Source organism: Gopherus flavomarginatus, chromosome 21, assembly GCF_025201925.1.
Source record: "Gopherus flavomarginatus isolate rGopFla2 chromosome 21, rGopFla2.mat.asm, whole genome shotgun sequence".
Classification (NCBI taxonomy): Eukaryota; Metazoa; Chordata; order Testudines; family Testudinidae; genus Gopherus; species Gopherus flavomarginatus.
In genome coordinates this window covers 11976453-11989358 of record NC_066637.1, presented here as the reverse complement: position 1 = coordinate 11989358, position 12906 = coordinate 11976453, and the positions used below count along the sequence as shown (strand labels likewise).

The following is a 12906-nucleotide window of genomic DNA, read 5'->3' as shown; positions in this document are numbered from 1 at the left end:
ATTGTTCATGTAAGATATTGCACTCCGCCTCACCACGCTCCGTATCTTTTCTTACAGGAAGCAACGGGCATGAGTTTGTATTCCTTCTGAAGGGCCATGAGGACCTTCGCCAGGATGAAAGAGTGATGCAGCTCTTTGGACTAGTCAACACTCTGCTGGCCAATGACCCGACATCTCTGCGTAAAAACCTCAGGTATTTGGAACAAATATAGGATCTTCTAATGCATTAATGCTGATGCACTTAACGCCACTACACTTTCTGCTAGCTGATGAAGAAATAGAAAATCCAATAACACAGGACACAAAATGCAACATTTATGGAACTAATAGCTGGAGATAATGTATGTCAAAAGGAGGAGGGGGCGGGGGTTATGTTTGTTTTTGTTTTAAATAAACCCCTTTCGTTGGCGTTTCATCATCTTCAAGATGATTGCAATTCAAGGCATTTCTGTTGTTGGCTCTGGAGCCTTAGAGCATTAATAACCTTGCTGGCTTACTAGAGTCCAGTGACTGTTTTGCTGAATTGTAGTGTAGTTTATAATCCTACTTTGGGAGGTACATATAATCTTGTGAAATGGTGGATACTTGACAAGAAAATTTTAAAATAGCCACTGCATACTCTCACTGGTGCTCATTTTAAGTAGCCACTGACTGTATTTCTGCACCCTTGTGAGCATCAAGCAGAATGCCATCTGCAGTTAGTAGAATGTTATGGGTCACTTACCCCAAAGCTTCAGAAAGTGAGCAGTCAATGAGCTTAACATAAACGCCTTAAGAATTATTTTAAGAGTAAACAGTAGTACTCTATCAAGAAGGGTTCTCCAGTTAATTTGAAAAAAGACTGGGTGATAAAGTAATTAATTGGATACATCACATTCCCCAGATTTAGGTGGTGGGTTGCTCTAAACCGGTAGATTTTGAACATCATGAAAATACACCAATTCCTAATGTCCAGCAATTTGAGCTGTGATGATTTTTCCCTCTCTCTCTCCCTAGCATCCAGAGATACGCCGTTATTCCACTGTCTACAAACTCTGGCCTGATTGGCTGGGTTCCCCACTGTGACACTCTGCACGCGCTCATCCGAGACTACAGGGAAAAGAAAAAGATCCTTCTCAATATCGAACATCGCATCATGCTGCGGGTAAAGGGCGAGACTGGCACACAATTAACTGTTCTGTTAGATCTCTAATATCCCTCCGAGTAGTGAAAGCAATGGGACAGGCTCTCTTCTTCCCATTTATTTACCTGTCTTTTCATCCCTTTTTGTATTAAAATTACTTTAATAACTGTGCACTAATATAAAATAAAAATGCGAGAATATCCCAAAGCACTCATAAATTAGTGATAGGCGGTGGAGCTATTCACCTCTCACTTGCCATGTTGATAGTGACCACAAGTTCTTACCATCTTACAGCTAAAATGAGGTTGGTAGAGATCAGTCTGGTTCCTAGCAGATGTGTCCATATCACGAAGAGTGCCACAGCAGCTGATATTTACTAGCATAAGCAGAGCCCAAAAATTTAATGAGCTACAAAAATTGCACATTGGTGGGGGAAGTATAGGGAAGCTTGTACTGCTGTTTCTGTCAGTAAACAGAGTGGATATCATAACCCAGAAGACTAAATCTTACTCCAGAACTAAAATTCTCTCTCGGCTCTTTTTTAAACAATAAAAGTAGCTGTTGGAATGTTGGTGGCCACACCATGGGGTATTGCATTTCAGACCCGTTCTTTTGGCTGAGTTTGCTGAAAATAAATTGGTTTATGCTGCAGAGCGATTAATTTAATCGTTTTCTCATAGTTTTACTCTGTAAACTAGTAGAGATTGACACATTCCTCATCTTGCAGCTGTTTCAGAATTGTTATGAAAAACTTGGTGGCTGCTGAACAACATTTCTCTATTTCAGATGGCTCCAGACTACGACCACCTGACTTTGATGCAGAAAGTGGAGGTGTTTGAACATGCTGTCAATAACACTGCTGGTGATGATCTTGCCAAACTGCTGTGGCTAAAAAGTCCCAGCTCCGAGGTACATTCACCTTCAGTCTCTACTAATGACTCTTGCAGACAGCTCAATATGGTGCCCTCTCTGTGAACGGAGTGTTCGCAGCATGTAAATGCATGTCTGTGTTTATAGGTACACAACTGAATGAAGATTATTCCCTTGATCCCCAAGAGCTGCATATGATGTATTTTGTATATGATGATAAACAATTCATGGATGAAAGACTTAAGATTTAATTTACTGTTAGAGAAATTAAAATGGTGAAATGTAAACTGAATTAGCATATATAACCTGCTTCAGTGCCTGTGCCTTGTATGCATTTTCTGAATTTGTTTGAGGCACACCCAGTTTAAACAGAACTGTTTCCTTTCATCTCTTATTTTTCAGGTGTGGTTTGACAGAAGAACTAATTACACCCGCTCACTAGCTGTGATGTCAATGGTTGGGTACATTTTGGGCCTTGGGGACAGGTAAGTGAAATTGGAATAGTTTCTTTGAAATAAGTGCAGCTAACAAGGATTTATAGATTCCATTCTGAAATAGTTGTCATGCTCCCATCAGCTCATTCCCTGGATATTCTGTTGTGATAACTACTTTCATCTTGGCTATTCCAAACTCCAAATGATATCATCTTTCAGGGCCTGCCACTACTCCAGTTAACGTCAGTGCTCCAGGATCAGGCCCTAGGGTTTGTATGTCTCTTGATTGCACGACATGAGTGTCTTTTCTTACAAGAGGCAGTGTGGCTGAGAGGAAAAAGCGCAAAACTAAGGAGCTGAGAGTTCTAATTCCAGACCTACCACTCACTCACTGAGTGGCCTTGAATAAATCACTTAACCTGGTACCCCATCTGGCAGAAAGAGGTAGCCTCCCAGTGTTGTTACTCTGGGAGGATAAATGACTGTTTGTGCAGTGCTTGGTAGATAGCGAGCATTCATACTGACAGCACTCAATATTTCCTTTTTAACGAGGTAACCTAAGTATATCTTGTATCACAACTGCTACAGGAAGTGCAGCTCACTGCTGCCATCACAACTTTCACACAACATCATCAGTCTCTTTCACTTGGGGCATCTTATCTGGGTAAAAAACAGGAGCTTGATATTAATGGGTTTTTAGTGAGGTCTTTAATACAGTTTCCTTTGTATCACTTAATTCTGATTTTCTTGTCCATAAAGATTACCTAGGAAGTATATGATTAAATATGTAGATAATATTTAAAACATACATTATTTTCCTCATACTAGTCTTGTTGTTCAAATGCATATTGGTATATCACTTAAATATGTATGTCAATGGAAGACTACAATGAACCAGTCAAAGACGATCTAAACTTTGGATTTAGTATGTGGATTATGGTCCCCATAGGCCCTAATAACTCCTTTGAAAATCCATCTGAAACAGGTATTTTTATACTAGAGATCTGTAACATAACAACTAAACCTTTCTGCAACTTTTTTGTAATAAAATCATTTGCTTTTGAGATTAGAACTTTTGATAATTAAGTTATAAGCCTGTGAAACTTGGGGGCTAAAATAAAAACTGAAATACAACAGCATGAAAGACAGTACTGTATCACGCAGCATCTTTCTAGTCTGACTGCCTCTGATAACAGCCTGATTTCCTCTCTTTACTTGCAATATGCTCGTTAAATTTCCCTATGCTGTAAAAATGTAAAGTCATTATAGAATTAGTGGAATATCAACCCTAAATATAAAAGGAATATAACACAAAATGTGCATATCCAGAAATATAGTGATGCGTCTGGTCTAATAGGACATTTATCTTCAAAAGCAAGAGGATTTTTGATAACTCCTGAGTTGTAATTACAGAATCTAATCACACCATGAGGGAAGTGCTTCAGGAAAGCTATTTATCATGAGATAGCTTCCCGATCAGAGGTCTCCAATCATTGGCTGTCTTCTGACTTGCAAAGATCAATGTCATCCTAGACCCAAAGCCATGATTAACTTTTTGATAGATTTTTCTATAACTCTCTAATGATCTGTCACTCTGGCTTCTCTCCTGTTCCTTCCACAAAGACACCCTTCCAACCTGATGCTAGACAGGCTGAGTGGAAAGATCCTGCATATTGACTTTGGGGACTGTTTTGAGGTGAGCTTTTGTACAAAAAATGTGTTGTTGTTTTTTAAAAAGTGTTTATTTTTATATTTAGAAAGACCCTGTTATCTAATATAGCAAAGGCAGAACTAGGATCCAGGAACTCCTGAGTTCTTATTTTAGCTTTGACACTGACTTACAGTGTGGTCTTGTGGCATGTCACTTAACTACTCTGTGCCTCACTTTACCTGTCAGTAAAATGGAGAGAATGCACACCTACCTCACCGCAATGTTGAGATTAGTTATATAATTGTTTTACAAACATTGAGTGCTAAGTATCAGTAGTGGTTTTCACATAAATCCTTACACCAATTTGTGATTGAAATATGGAGTACATTACTCTGTACCAACAGCACGGGCACAGACTCTTAGTTTGATTCTTACGTTCTTTATCTAGTCATGTTTACAGCTTCGCTCAAAAAAAATTCCAGTAACTAGGGAATCATAGAAAAGTAGGGCTGGAAGAGATCTTGAGAAGTCATCAAGTCCAGCTCCCTGCACAGAGACAGGATCAAATAAACCTAGACCATACCTGCTAGGTATTTGTCCAACCTGTTCTTAGAAACCTCCAAAGATTGAGATTCCACAACCTCCCTTGGAAGCCTATTCTAGCACTAACTATCCTTATGGCTAGAAAGTTTTTCCTAATAGCTAACCTAAATCTCCCTGCTGGCAGATTAAGCACATTAACGTCTTGTCCTACCTTCAGATGATACGGAGAACAATCGATCACAGTCATCTTTATAACAACCCTTCACATATTTGAAGACTGTTATCAGGTCCCTCTCAGTTGCCTTTTCTCAAAACTAAACTTAGCCAGTTTTTTTAACCTTTTCTCATAGGTCAGGCTTTCTAAACCTTTTATCGTTTTGGTTCCTCTGCACACATTTCTTTCCTTTTTATAACCACAACATTCAGAGTTCTAGCAGGCAAGCCAGGCCGTTACTTATTAACAAACTGCTTTTTCAAGGAATATCTGCAAAGTTAGTGTATTAGTTAACTGATTCTCTTCTATTGTGTATTCAGGTTGCAATGACAAGAGAGAAGTTCCCTGAGAAAATTCCATTTAGACTTACAAGGATGTTGACAAATGCTATGGAGGTAGGTGGGAATTAGCAGCCACCATTCTAATAGGACAGAAAAGGGACTGTTCCTAACAAGGTGCCAGCAGTTCCCCAGCTATCCATGTGTGTTCTACTGTAGTTGACTCTCCCCAATTCCATAAGGAGCCGAGGTGCTAATATTTCAGCTGCATTTTCCTTTAAATAAATTTCCCTTGTGACCTTTACAATATGAAAACAACTCTTCATTGATTAAAAGGAAACACAGTCCTGCAATTTCCCAGGCCTCTCCATATTTCCTCATCCCAAATATTGGCCATGAACCAAACACAGGCCAGAGGCACAGGGCTTCAAGATGAGTGTCACCTGGGCCTCATTTCCATGTCATCAGCGGGCAGTAAATCAGAATAATGGGGCCTCTTAAACTTGTAATGAACCTATAGCTTCTTTTAATAAATGGAACATGGTGTAAGGGGATTCTGGTCAAGACACAGGCATGTCCTGCCATGGGAATGATTAGGGCTGGTGTTAGAAGGTAAAAGGAGCACCATCATTGAGTCAGTGCTTTCTGTTCTGAAGGTGACTGGCCTAGATGGTAACTACAGAATCACCTGTCACACCGTGATGGAAGTCCTGCGAGAACATAAAGACAGTGTCATGGCTGTGCTAGAGGCCTTTGTCTATGACCCCTTACTGAACTGGAGGCTGATGGACAGTAAGTTATTTGGGGAAACAGTCAGAGCAGGGGAGAGAAGTAAATCAGAGTAAACTGTATAAATGTAAGACATTCAGTAGCACAAAATCAAATGTCTTCAAACTCAGGCCTTGGTGGTTTAAATCGGCAGTCTATGCACAGACACTAAGGTTAACAAGACTGTGTTCAAGAGTCCTAAAATAAAGAAACACAGAGATGAAATCCCATTTGCCCTTAAAGGGAGAGGTGAAACTAAATTAAAAAAAAAATTAGTGGAGTGCTTTTGAATGATTTGTCAACATCTTTATTTTGAAAAGCCGCCCCCCACACACATTATCTGCAGTTGTTAGTTTGCCTGAAGCAACAGGACACTTAACCTTGTGCCATTCAGAGGAAGTCTGATTCAGTTTGAGAAGCTGGGATTTCCAAAGTCTGTAGTTCAAAGATAAAAACACTTAAGCATTTTATTTTCTTTGCAGCAAATACAAAAGGCAATAAACGATCACGAACAAGGACAGACTCCTATTCAGCTAGTCAGTCAGTAGGTGTGTATAATGTTTTATTGTATTTCATTTAATTCATTTGGGTCCTTTTTAATTGGAGCATAATTTTGAAAAATATTTTTCTAGTCGTTTTTTTTTTTTTTCTTCAAAAGCACAATGGAAAAAGCACATATTGAAACTAGGTTTCAAGGCACCAAGTATCTGGTTTTGACTGGTGCCTGTTAATCTCATAATTACACATATATATAATCAACTGCTGAGCTACTTCAGCTTGAATAGCGGCCACTGCTTTGTAGTTATATTCACATTGTAATGTGGCATCAGGATTTTTGTGGAGTTCCTAAAAGTTGGTGCAACCCACAGAGTAATTATGACCTGTGATATGTACTGTACTTGCTCGGTTTTGCATAGTAATGCTGCTGTAAGCTCGGTAAAGTTTCACATAGCAACATAGTGATAAATATGTTACACAAAATCCTAGCAGCTGGTTGCTAATGGACTTGTATGAGAAATGTCAAAGGAAAGCATTTACTATAATGTTTAATAGTAGGGTTTCAATAACTTCAGTTACTTGACTATTTTAAGTTAATTGTGTGTCTTTTTAAAACATCTTTTAACTAGCAAAATGTACTGAAGGATCCTTTAAGGTTAACTGCGGCTTTCAGCACATAACATACAAAGAATGTTTCAATCCTGAGTTAGAATCCCTTTAATCAGAGCAATGGGGGCATTCAGCACACTTAGCCACAATTCAGCAAGCTTCTCAAAAACAAGTCAGTCAATCCAAGTCACCAGTAAGACTGCGGGGGAGGGAGGCTTACTGGTAAATGCTATATAGAATGTGATATTCTGAGCCTCATGCAATACTGAAATACATTGGCCAGTTTAATGCTCCATTTCCCTATGTGTCAGTTTTAATGACAACATAAATATTTTAGCATAGTCCTAAAAAGGCATTTTGCTCAAGATGTTCTATTTAATCTCATGATGCTCCTAGTTCTCATTCAAACACACACACACAAACAAGTGCTTTAAATAAATTCACTTGAACGTTGGGAATTGAAGAATTTATTTTCTGTAATCTTAGATGCTGTCAGAGAATTTCTTTCTTTTGTACAGTGTAGACCAGCTGGAGTGCTGTTTTCTGCAAATGTAGCAGTGACCAGGCATAAAAAAATAAGTTTAAATGTTCAGTTGCCCATCCCATAACTTCATGGTGGTAAAAACTGCATGTAAACCAGAAGTTTTAGACAACATACTTGAGCTTGAGTGTAAGGTGTTTTTGAGCTACAAACTGAACCTTAAAAAGTGTTACTTTATCTGCCTTTGGGCTTCATATCTATACTGCCATAATTTCCTTTAAAATCAAAGTTTTTACACTGTTCAAAGTGCTGTGCAGGAGAATCTCCTGAAAAGCCACCAAATGCCAATCTTCTTTATATTTGATGACTGTACTGAGATTCTCTCCTCTCTCATTAGAAATGTTGGATAATGTGGAGCTGGGTGAGACAGCCCATAAGAAAACTGGGACCACAGTGCCTGAATCCATCCATTCCTTCAGTAAGTTCCTGTGCAAACACAATACATTTTACATTATGGGCAACTAGCTCATAAATCAGCAGGCTGTACAGATGACGCTAGCCACGGTGGGGCAAAAAGGGGTTCTCTATGAGCATAGGTAAGAACTTGTAACTGTCTGCTCTTTTCTAATTAAACCCAGCAGCTTACAGCGGTGTGTGTGTGTCAAGTATTCATGGCAAAAAAGTAACTGCAACACAAATTGTTTTGATCATTGTTGTCCAAATAAAGTCTAAACATTGTTTTCACTTCTGTCTTCTAGTAGGGGATGGGTTAGTGAAGCCAGAGGCTCTCAATAAGAAGGCTATTCAAATTATTAACAGGGTTCGAGATAAACTCACTGGTAAGTGTATACTTTTCTAAAATAAAATATCATAAAAGTAATACAGACATTAGAATTATGTTCAGATTTAAGTGCTTGCCTGGCGCTATCATATTTCAGTTTTGTGCTAGTTCTTCATCAATTTTATTTCAGATTATTCTGTTTCTTAATTGGGCAGAGCCATTTAATATATTTGGGCTTTGTTTTCCAGAATACAAATGACAATCTTGTTTGGAAAATGTAGAGGTAATTTTAGTTAATGTGTATCAGATCTGACCAGTTCATCTTTTAGGTGATGATTCTAAATCAAATCTCCAGCAACCGGCTTTCCTTTTACTGGCTTTGCAACTGGAAAAATTTAGATGTGACATTTTAGACTTTTAATTATGTATATAAGAACCACTAGAATTAGGTACTCAATGTAGCTAGGCAGTTGTCATAATATAATTCCCAATTCTGAACCTTAGCGTCCAAAATATGGGTACTAGCATGAATTCCCCAAACATAATTACCAGCTTAGATCCTGTAGTGTTGCCACCAATCAGGACTTAGAGTAGAGTGCCTGATAAACTCTGGTCTCCCCCAAACCCTTCCCTGGGGACCCCAAGACCCAAATTCCTTGAATCTCACAACAAAGGGGAATAAACCATTTCCCTTCCCTCTCCTTTCTTCCTCCCAGCTCCTTTCCGCCCTGGTAAACTAGGAGATCACCGTGATTCAAACTCCTTGAATCACCAACAGAGAGGAATGATACCTTCCTCCCTCCTCTTTTCCCTTCACCCAGAGGCAATCCAGATTCAAACTCCGTGAATCTAAAACAAAGAGCAAAATTCACTTTTCCCTTCTCCCCACCAATTCCCTGGTGTACACAGACTCAGTTCCTTTGAGCCTTAACTAGGAGAAAAAAATCAGACAGGTCTTAAAGCAAAGCTTTTAATAAAAAGAAAGAAAAAAAGGTAAAAGTTTATCTCTGCAATTTAGATGGTAAAAAGTTACAGGGTCTGTCAGCTTATAGAAACTAGAAAGAAGCCTCCCCCTCCAGCAAAATACAATTTAAAATACTTCCAGCAAACTACACATTTGCAAATAAAGGAAAACAAATAAAAAGACTATACCGCCTTTCTACTTTTGTACTTACAAAATTGAAATAGAAGATTAGAGAGCCTGTAGGTACGTGTGGTCACTCTCAGAGCCCAGAGAGAACAAAGCAAAACCCAAAAAACATAAACAAAGGCTTCCCTCCACCGAGATTTGAAAGTATCTTGTCTCCTGATTGGTCCCCTGTTTGTTAACCCTTTACAGGTAGAGACATTAACCCTTAACTATCTGTTTATGACAGCAGTGGATTCCTTCTACCAGGAATTTTTAATAAGTACATTACTTTTGTCTGTTGTTTGAAGAAGAGGGTGGGGATAGAGAAAATGCTGTTGGGTCATGGAAAACACTTGTGTTCCAAAGGATTCAAAATAGACTCAATGTGGCATTTGAGGTTTTGTCTTTGAACAGTTCTGTGCCAAATATATATTATAAGAGGAGAGAAAGTCATCTTTACATTGCTCCACAACTTGTCAACCAAACCAAGCTATGTAATTTGGCTTACGGCCTTCCTTAATGTTTCTTTCACTTTAATTGTAAAGGTCGAGACTTCTCTCATGATGAAACTCTGGATGTACCCACACAAGTAGAATTGCTTATTAAGCAAGCTACTTCCCATGAGAATCTCTGCCAGTGCTACATTGGATGGTGAGTTTGTCTTTAAACTAGCCTTCCAAATGGAGAACAATCAAGTAAAATATCATTACTCTTATCTCAGTAATCATGCTGAGGATGGCTGAGTAGACATTGTGTCTAAGCTTGTAAACTTTTGTGACCATTTTATTAGGTTACCTTAGGCACTGCCCTATAAGCATGCAATCTGTTATAAATAGAAAAGGGGATTATTTAAATCAACTCAGAGGTTTTACCCATTTGAAATAAGATGTTCCAATTGTATGTATATCACCAACTGCTAGTTATGGTAGGGAAATTACATATGCTAATGTCATCAGGTACACTTTTATGATGCCTTCATCTTTCTAAGGTTTCTTAACTGTAGTTGTATTCGAGGAACCAGAGGATTTGGGGGGTTTCAGACATTAGGAGTGTTGATCAGGGATCAAGAAGTAGGCTCAGGCATGGGTCTTTCGCATCTTCAGTGTCCTTGTAATTATGGAAAGGCTTCTGGACATTAGGAGACCTCGGTCCTTCTTAACACAGTCTGTTTTTATGAAGCAATGGGTAAGATTGCACTATTAAAGTATTGTTTTTGCCATCTTTAGGTGTCCTTTTTGGTAACAGAAGATTCCACAGTATCCACAGCCTTTATTGGAGGCTTTTGCGCTCCAGATATATTCTTCTACAAACTGAAATCTTGGACTGAAATACAGCCTGTCAAATATTTTGAAATGTAAATTAAGAGTTATTGTATATTAAAAATTGGTTTAAGCCAATTCATAGCTGCTGTTGAAAAACACGAGTTGTCTGAAACATAAGACTTGATTTGGGTTTCCAGAACAATGAAGACTGACCAAGCCACAAATATATGGTTCACTTGGTCTTTGGGGAACTGGTGACCCATTACAAATAAAAAAATACGGGTTTTGACTTAACTTACAATGTAACTATACTACAATATTTGCAGATGAATCATTGCCCTGGTCAGTCCTGTTGGTATGGCTGCAGTGAACTCAATGCACTCATGCAAGAATCCTCATTTAAGTGTGGGGACAGAGTTGGAGGGTAGAGAGCAAGAGGAAAGAAGCAGAGTTTTTCTGTCTGTATTACCCCATTATCTCACCTATCCCAAAACTCTGTACACTCACCCAAAATCAGAGGGAGGGATTGTAGTTGAAAGGTTTGTATCTGACCCCAGTGGTGATGTAACCAGCACATTTCAGACTAGATCTGGATATAGGGGTAGATCCAGGATCGAAGACTCTAAGCCAGTCAAAGCAGGGTGGCTCAAAGAGGGTTGATCTGTGGCAAGGAGGATGCAAGGTAAACTCAGAATACCACTTGGGAGCTTCCCACACTGGCAGATTTAAGAGCAGTATTGGGAAATAATTAGGGAAAACTGAATACTCAGCACAAAAATCAGAAGGGAGGAGAACTGAGCATACCTGGAAATGGAGAGTAATGGATATTAAACAGGAGGGTGCAGGTAAATAAAGCTATGATTTATTAATAAAACAAAATGCACAAAATACAAAGTGTAGCCATGTTTAGATGCCATGTTGTATTTGAATATTTTTGTGCCAATAAATTACACAAAAATGTAAAACGATTTTGACTGGATTCATATTTATTCCAAAGCGCTCCTTATGGAGAGCAGAATTGAGGTACAGCAGCATTACACTAGCGCAGCGGAACTATGGGTTGGGACCCCAGAGTGGGTGTCAAACCCTTTTTAATGGGGTTGCCAGGGCTGGCGTTAAGACTTTCTGGGACCAAACCCCGAGACTCACTGCCTGGGGCCAAAGCCTAAGGACTTCAGCCCTGGGTGGTAGGGCTCTGGTTACAGGCATCCTATCTGGGGCTGAAGCCCTTGGGCTTCATCTTTGGCCTACCCACCTGAGCAGCGGGACTCAGGCTTTGGGGTTGTGTAGTAACTTTCATTGTCCGAAGGGGGTCACAGTGCAATGAAGTTTAAGAACCCCTGGCAGAAACCCACAGAAGGCACAAACACTGTTGGTAGTGGATTGGATATCTCTAAGACACTTTTTTTTTTTTTTTTTTTGTTATGGGTTTGACTGTCTTCTGTACCAGTCCAGATGGTTAGCTGTAGCTCCTTCATGACAGCAGGTGGAGAAAAACAGTCAAAATTGACTACCTGTATCAAAGGAGTTTGCCTGTTTATAAATCTTCTTGTTTTAGTTTCCAGCAATTGCAACTATATCCTTAAGTGGGCTGCAATTGGGTAAGAACATGAACTTTCTTTATTCCAGATTTTTGGGCATTTTTCTTCTCTTAGCACAAGAAACTGATCCTGTGAGACTGAAGAAATATAATTTTAATCTGATTGCTGTGCTGTGTATTTGGAGGGATGATGGTTTAGAAGATGTTTCTTCCTGGCAAATTATTTGTATTGATATAGATTCAAAGATGTTAAGGTTAGAAGGGCCCATTATAACATAGGCCACAGAAACATACAGGAAATTGAAAGCGTCTGGGACAGGGGAAAAAAGGTTTTAGCTGTTTGATTTTGATTATTTCTGTTTGAACTAATCAACTCCCCAAGACTCAATACTGGAAGAGGAATGTCATCCGTAAGAACTTGAGCTGTAGTCTCCATCTGCTGGCAGATTGAAATTTATGCCACAAATCTCTGAACGGGTGTAGAAAAAACTCCGAAAATCAAAGCTAGCTAAGAAATGTGCCCTGTTCTCTCAGGCTGTTGTCTAGTCCAGATGAGACGGGACTTTCCTCGGAAATGTCCATTTACAAAAGCGGCTGAATCAAATACTCCCGGCATCTCCCTGGGCAGCGGTGAATAACCTCCCCTCACCTGCAGCCAAGGCCCTGACTCGAGTGCGGAGTTCTAGGGCGGGGGGGCTCAGGCTCCCGGCCCTCGTCCAGCGGGG

General features: G+C 39.4%; 1 protein-coding gene across 7 annotated transcripts in view; it reads left to right on the top strand.

Annotated features, from left to right (window-relative positions):
- The window catches only part of MTOR (mechanistic target of rapamycin kinase), a 103344-nt gene extending 91735 nt beyond the window's left edge, over positions 1-11609 (top strand). For all 7 annotated transcript variants that reach the window (XM_050931806.1, XM_050931805.1, XM_050931804.1 and 4 more), the window contains 12 exons: positions 58-193; positions 997-1144; positions 1910-2032; positions 2396-2478; positions 4051-4123; positions 5156-5230; positions 5770-5905; positions 6364-6429; positions 7867-7947; positions 8228-8308; positions 9925-10030; positions 10606-11609. In XM_050931806.1, the coding sequence (XP_050787763.1) occupies positions 58-193; positions 997-1144; positions 1910-2032; positions 2396-2478; positions 4051-4123; positions 5156-5230; positions 5770-5905; positions 6364-6429; positions 7867-7947; positions 8228-8308; positions 9925-10030; positions 10606-10621 (1124 nt within the window). In that variant the 3' untranslated portion in view covers positions 10622-11609. The remainder of the gene's footprint in view (positions 1-57; positions 194-996; positions 1145-1909; positions 2033-2395; positions 2479-4050; positions 4124-5155; positions 5231-5769; positions 5906-6363; positions 6430-7866; positions 7948-8227; positions 8309-9924; positions 10031-10605) is intronic.
- Positions 11610-12906: the final 1297 nt, after the last annotated feature.